The sequence below is a fragment of the Montipora foliosa genome, unplaced genomic scaffold (assembly GCF_036669935.1).
Source record: "Montipora foliosa isolate CH-2021 unplaced genomic scaffold, ASM3666993v2 scaffold_412, whole genome shotgun sequence".
In the NCBI taxonomy this organism is placed as follows: Eukaryota; Metazoa; Cnidaria; class Anthozoa; order Scleractinia; family Acroporidae; genus Montipora; species Montipora foliosa.
This window is the reverse complement of record NW_027179715.1, coordinates 1,450,001-1,457,548: the sequence shown is the minus strand read 5'-3', so window position 1 is coordinate 1,457,548 and position 7,548 is coordinate 1,450,001. Positions and strand designations below refer to the sequence as shown.

Genomic DNA, 7,548 nt, shown 5'->3' with positions numbered 1-7,548 from the left:
TTAAATTTGTAAAAGAAAAAAGTCTTTGGGAATTTTCTAACACGAATACAAGGCTGTTGCCTAACAGGAGCACGGTAGCCTGGGGCTCCCAAAGAATAGCTCTGGGCTCTTAAATTTTTCACAGCAACGCCTTTCACTTCATATGTTGGGCTCCTAAGTTCTCAGCGTTTAGCTCTGAGGGGCCCTTTAAAATTTTCTTAGGCAGCAGCCTTGGAATACTCTGTTACAGACCTCCGGGCCCGGTTCCTGAAAGGTCGATAAGTGTTAATCCAGGATAAAAATTTTGATCTATTTTTGTATTTTACATTCCTATGCATTGTGTAGGGTAACATTTTGTGTTACTGTTACCGTATGTCATAGAGAAGGCTCATGTTTTTAGACGAGAAAAGGTTGCCTGAAATTTAGCTTAATCCTGGGTTCAACGTAACTATCTTTTGAGGAACCAGGCCCAGATAGTTAGGGGCGAGTTAAATGCTTCCCCTTTTCACCTTATTTTGAATTCTCAACTGCACCTTACATTTATCTTAATGCCTGGAACAGGCTATAACAAGAATGAAATTGTACCTGGCTGGTAAAGAATTAAAGATAATAATATTCAGTGATTGAAATGAGGGTGTTATGTGGTAAATCTTTATCTTGATGTTATTTTTGAAACCGTCAAATGATATGTGAGCCCCGATAAAACGGATTAGAAAATTTCATCTGTAACTGAAAAACTATTTTTAAAAAAGGTCTGGACAGGATGCTAAACACTGATTTTGTAAAAATTCTGAAAAATGAAAATTCATTTCCATACATGTAAATGAATGATTGACTCTGACAGGTGAGATTACCATATATCCTTCGGGTTTCTAAATGTGACTGCACATTACACCCATTCCCTCGAAAATGTCTGAAATTAACTCTGGACCAAGACATTCTATATATGTTCAAAAAGTGTTATATATATCACCTGTTTAAACTTTGATCTCTCTATTGGGTACACCTGTACAAGCAGATGCCATTGGAAAGTCAAAAAATGTATCTGTCCTCAATGTCAAAAGAAAAGCACCTCATATTCCACTGTTAATATCCCTCTGAATCAACACAGGAAATTATTAGAAGTCTTGTTGGCTCAACAGTACTGCAATATTTACATTGTCCACAACTTTGTTTCAAAATTTACATTCATGATTTGAACACTGTATCATTTGTTCAACACTGCATCAAAACTCAAATTTAAAACTGCGTTTAAAGCAGCAAATGGAACACCTGCGTCTAATTGCTCATCAGCAGATTCATTTGCTGACTCATCCCACTGAGAAAAGCTGAGATTGTCAATAACCATATTAGCAAGTTCATCGTCCACAACAAGATCATTCCAATCATTTCCAAGAAAGTCACTCTCTTCATCGGAACATTCATCTTCTGAACTCAGTTCTATGTCTAACATGTCTCCAAATACGTCTTGCATGACTGCATGAATTTCAAATGCATGCTGCATATCCCATATCTCCACCACAGTACAAATGTCCGACACAGAAAACAATTCATTACAGTGTTCCGCAACTTGTTGAATTTGCAGATCAGAAAATCCAAGCAAAAACTTGGGGTTGGTGAGAAATTTCATTTTCCCACTTGCATCTCTTTGTAACAGATTTGTGTGCAACTTCTTGTGATATGCAGCCAGTTTATTTACCAGTGTAGTTTTCTGTTCCTCTGTAGATGACCGTTTTCTTTTTGAATTGAGATGGAGGTCAGCTCTATAGAGAGGGTAGGCAAGAGGTTTGCATTCATATGTGCCACATTCACACATGACTGAACAATTGTCACAGCAAAGGTGCGCAGGATTCTGTGGAGAACAATCCACATCAAAATATTGCAGCAATTGCTTACGTCGGCAGCCATTTGATTTTATGTAACTCTTTATGTCCTTGTCCACATGAATAAGTTGCATTCCTTGGTAGAGCAGATAAGAGGTGCACTGAGAGCCATCCCTTCCTGCTCTGCCACTCTCTTGCAAGTAACTTTCTACATTTTTGGCTGGGCCAAAATGGATTGTCCGATAGACCTTCTTACAATCCACACCCATACCGAATGCAATTGTAGCAACAAGAATACGGATGTGTCCTTCATCACACTGAAATGACTCAAGAATGAGATCTTTATTTGACTTGGGGCTGCAAGAATGTAACATTTCAAGAACCACTCTTTTTAGATCTTTGTTCTGTGGATCAACATAAATTTTATCCCCAATAAGGGTCTTCAGTGTTGAATACACAACTGCACACTGCTTTATTGTCTGACAATAAATTATTGTTCTAGTAGCCATGGAGTGTTTGTCAATTACCTCTTTGGCTATCCAATGAAAATAATCTGAAAGGCGAGCATTCCTTTCCATGTACTTAACAACATATGCAATGATGGGTTTGTTTGGATTTTCCTCAACAATGTGAGGCTCTTTCATGATGAGTACTTCAAAAATTGTGTCTCTAGTATCTTTTGTGGCTGTAGCAGTAAGGGCAACAAATGGAGTGCGTGGTAATAATGAACGCATCTCATGTAACCGAGAGAACCACACTCTAAAGGCTGCAAGGTTGTTGCTCTTCGATTTCCCCCTAGAACAACAATAAATGATGCAATATTACATTTGAGTTAACCTTTTGATTAGTGTATTATAGCTTCTAATATGAAACTTGCAATCGCATCATACAGAAATAACTCTCTTTATTCTCTTGAAGAAATCGTGTGAACCAATGTCAACTGTGTGACATTAGGGTAAGATCATGTTAAATATGCATTTGTATACGAAAACCTTTCATTTAAAACTATTAATTCTATTCCCCGGGAGTCCAGAACGATGAAAGAATAACCTCATTGAAGCGATAATAATATTTCTTACCAATGGCAAATCACGTGCGCTTCATCCACGGCAACTGCTCTCACATAGGATCTGTAGGTTTCGCTTGCCAACATTCTTCGCCATCTAATGTCGCCAAGCCAAGATTCAGGTGATCCGTAAACGATAGAGAATTCTCCACTCTCCACCTTTTTTATCTCCGCCGCCGAACTGATATCACTCAGTGATATTGCGCTTACTCCAAGCAAAGATAGACGGCTCACCTGATCTTTCATAAGATTAATTAACGGAGAAATCACGATTACAATATTCTTCTCGCATTTATCTACCGAAGCAAATACCGTAGGTAAAGCTTGGAACACAACAGACTTTCCATAACCAGTCGGCAAATTGACATACACATCGACTTTCAGTTCCACTACTTGTCGAATTGCTTCTTCCTGGTGCTTGTTAAGCTTCTCAAAGCCGAAAATATCGCATACTTTGACAAACGCGTGGTCCAGCGAACTCTCCCGATCTTCCGCCATTTTGGTTTTCTCGCGTATATCGAGATCTCCACGTAAAGCCGCGTAGCCACGTAAAGCCCACGCGTGTTATCTCCACAAAAATAAGAGCCGAATTCTGATTGGTGAAGAAATACTGACGTCACGGAAATCGTTTTGGAGCTCGAGATCGCAGACGCTATTTTTCGGAGGGAGAGAAGCGACGACCGGAAATGCGTCTGCTGTTCGCAGGCTACGGAGTTAGGTGATGCGTCGCATTTCGATCGAGGACCACGTTTCCCAGTGGGTTTCTTTGGCCCGATGGGCTTTTTTTTACCACTAGCCGTTTTTTTTTTTGTAACGGGCGACGTATTATTCCAGTGGAATTTTCTTTCCTCTTTCGTTTGCATTATTTTTCGTTTTACTTTTTGGTTTTTTGCTTTTGGCTTTTGTCGGTTTGTCGTCTAGTGCTTTTCATGAAAATTTTTTTTTAGTTATTTGTGATTGATTGTATTAATCTTTCAAGATTTCTTCTATCAGTGTTAGTATATTTTTGGTCCTTACCGATGTCTTTTAGTCTGTATATCTTCGTCGTTTGTCATATTTTATTGTAATAAGACTTTGATGATTCCTTGTATTTTTAGTATACATTTGTCTTCATATTGAATAAACGCTGGTTTCCGCTACCTTCAGGCACCCAGCACACTCACACTCCATTTGGCGTAGTGCCGTTTTAATTATTGCCTCGCTTTGCGAGCTATGCGTAGGGTAGTAATGAAAGAGCGTTTCTCTATCAATTTACGGTCTTGCCCCTGATCCATGGAATGTATATATACGAACCTGTTGTTAAATTCCTGATTGGGACATCTAGAATTCGCAGAGATCTATTACGTCCATTTTAAATTTTGATTTTAACGGCATCCTTCCTTTGACAAACAAAATCAAAGTGAAATCATATTTACAAGTGTACAAGTGAAAAATACATATTAATGATATTGGCATAAAAGGTTTGATTCGAAAATAGATTTATAGGTAAATGGACTTCGCGTTAGGTAATATTTGATTTCCTTAGAATATAGAGGGTCAAATTCATTCAGTTAGGGCGGGATTTTTTCCTTAAGGACGTTCGTGCGAAATTTTTTCAACATTGATTTTCTTCTGAAACTTTTACCACTGTAAGATGATGAGTTAATTATGTCAGAAATTTAAAAAAAAATGGGGGCTTACCGACTTCGTTTTGGAGAGAACATGTCCGGAAAAACACCCAAAATGTGACAAAATCGGGCTTCGTTATCGAATACGGCCAGTGTCTGTAAACCCAAATATATTGCAATTAAATCTTTGAAGTGAAATCTTCTCTGCCAAATATTGTTTAAGTGGACTAATTAAGTGAATTTTTTAGTCAACTGGTGAGGTTCCCTTAAAGATCAAGTTCGCATTTAGCGACCACAGTTTCACGCGCCTTGCAGCCGCAAGATGGCAGGATTTGATGGCCCGTGAGCAGAAATCTTGAAATTTTTTGAACTTCCCACATTGATTTTTTGTTTATTTTTGGACAACGTGGAGATAATTGTAAATAAAATCCGTTTCTGGAAAGAAAAATAGGGGTCACCGAAAGTCCAAGACCGTTAAATCCAGGCAAAGCTATAGCAATGGCCTTTTGCCCTATCAGTTCTCATTTTATTACTTAGCGCGCGCTCGTGTATGACGTGGCGTGTGCATTTGCGTGCGCAGTAAGGATGCGCAGAAACAATTGGCGCGAACGTCCTTAATACGTGGCCGTACATGAATGGCGATATTCATCGTTACGTCACCTATTGCCATAAGTGTGCCAACCAGAGATCTATTAACTGTCGAAACAAAGGTTCTTTTGTCTTGTGGTTGGCAAAATTTGAATATCAAAATAATTGTTTATAAACAGTGAATATCGCTATTACTGAAATGCCACTGGATATTTCGCTGCATGGTTACGGTTATAAAATACGGTAGATGTTTGGTCAAAAAATGTCTAACTCAGCTTAGACGAATTTTCCTGTAGTTAACGGAAGATGACACAAATTGAAACCTGCGGGCGAAAATTAAACTCCATGTAAAAGTACAAATTTCTCACTTTAAGTTTTTGAGTGGCGGATGTGGGCGGAAGAAAGAAACATTGACTTGAATGGCTTCAGAAGTTTCAAATTTGGCTCCATAAATGATAAACAAGTAATGGTATGGGTTCTTGTAAAATTAAGGTTTGAAATTGCCCGAGTCGTGCTTTTTTATCAAAACCAAAAATTACCTGTGCAAATCGAACTCGCACTACGCTCATTCGTGTGTGATTTTAGGCGAAATTGCATTCTACTTACTTCAATCACTATTTTATAGTAGAAGTGACTCTAAAGAGACATACAAGTATACTATATTTTCATCATTTAACAACGATTGAAAGAGGTCTGACTCGTGGTGGGACTTACTGAATTATATAGAGATTTTTTTTCGATACATTTGAGACACCAATACCAGGAAACCGAGTAGCAGTGCTGAGCCCACGATCAAGTACAAGTCTATTGCGGTTTTACCCTATGCCAAAGGCCTATCCGAATAACTTCGCCGCTGCCTACATCAACAAGGCATACGAGCTGTTTTCAAGTCGGAGAGTACATTAAGATCACATCTAGTACGACCGAAAGACGCTGTCGAGCCGACTAAACAAGATGGCGTGGTTTACAGGATTCCCTGTGAATGCGGCAAAGTCTACATCGGCTAGACTGGAAGACCTATACCAGATAGAATCAAAGAACATGAGCGAGACATCCGACTTACCCGTACCCAGACCTCCGCCGTTTCAGAACACGCTAACAACACCGGCCACAGCCCGCTTTGGAACGAAGTAAAGTTTAATGATCGTGATCCTCATTGGTACACACGCAGGGTCAAAGAGGCGATTCACATAAGACTTCACCCTAACAACATCAACAGGGATAGTGGAATAGAAATTCCGGAAGCATGGATGCCCACGATCAAGAAACACAAGAACAGTAGAACCGCACAACAGCGGACTGCCGAAGGAACAACACACCGAAACAGCGAGGATCGAACTGCACCAATCACAGCTTCTAAAATCCAACCAATCATAGCGAGGCATTCTGCTTAAAAGGTGACGCGTAACCAGTCGACCTCATCGCCCGATGAAGACTAGCAGTATGCAGTCGAACGTCGCGATCTCCATCACAAGTGACCACATCGTGAGACAAACGAAAATACTCTATTATTGTTGTACTTCACCACGATGAATAACAGCAACCTTTTTTACGACATTAACCAGAAATATGGGCGCACAGCCCTAATGTTGATTCGTCGGCATGAGCGTTGCGCGAGCAGGCTCGCACGCTACGCTAACCATCTCTCACCTTCCTAACAAGGTGCATTAAGAACCGCGTTGTCCCTAAAGATCTACAAGTTCGACCGCCAGTTCCCATCAAGGGTGCATGCAGAGTCGCTGAACTTGCATCCATGAGATTCCTTAGGGAACGGATCAGACTGACACAGATGGCCAAGGGAGATGCAAAGAAGAAGGCAGAATCCACAGCACAGAGTATAACATCCGCTCTCTCGACAAGCGACGCCAACAGGATAATAGAACAGATCAAGACCAACACCCAGCGAGTCTTTAACACCACCAAATACAGACATAAACAGAAATTTGATAAACTTCTGCGCAAAAAACAGACAGTTACGTCATAAATTGATATTCCGTATGTTGACAAAACTGACTGGGTTATTAATTTATCTTCTAGGTCCTTTGACGATGCCGAGATAGCCCTGCTGAAGAAAGGACTAAACTTCGTCGTAACTCCTGCGTACATTCCTGTCGCGGAGATTACCGCCAAGGTCGAATCAGTCACCAGACAACTCGACGCTCAGAGGAGACACTGTCAGGAGAGCTTTTAACAATATCCTTCAACAGGCAGAACCACCAGACTCCAACACCACGTAGGAAATGGAAGACGCCCTTAAACGCTTAAAGGAGGACGAGTCCATCAAGGAGCTCCCAGCGGACAAACGGCGCGCCAGCGTAGTCATGGATACCGACACCTATCACACCAAGATGTCTACCCTTATCGAGAACGGACCATACCAGCTGCTCAAAGAAGACCCGACCGACCGTCTGACCAGGAAGTTGTCCGAAAAGTTACTAACCTAGAACAGAGGAGATATCTATCAGAGGCCGTTACAACAAAAGTA

The 7,548-nt window shown here is 40.5% G+C and overlaps 1 protein-coding gene and 1 pseudogene across 1 annotated transcript; one reads left to right on the top strand and one right to left on the bottom strand.

Moving 5' to 3' along the window:
- Nucleotides 1–1,186: 1,186 nt before the first annotated feature.
- Nucleotides 1,187–2,446, bottom strand: LOC137988298 (uncharacterized). Its single transcript, XM_068834333.1, has one exon. It carries the CDS (start codon nt 2,444–2,446, stop codon nt 1,187–1,189), a length of 1,260 nt encoding a protein of 419 aa, XP_068690434.1.
- A 4,857-nt stretch (nt 2,447–7,303) lies between these two features.
- LOC137988297 (uncharacterized) overlaps nt 7,304–7,548 on the top strand; it is a 1,342-nt pseudogene continuing 1,097 nt past the window's right edge.

What these genes read in the sequence shown, in the direction of transcription:
- LOC137988298 (XM_068834333.1), bottom strand. Translation starts at nt 2,446, where the DNA reads ATGAAAGAGCCTCACATTGTTGAGGAAAATCCAAACAAACCCATCATT.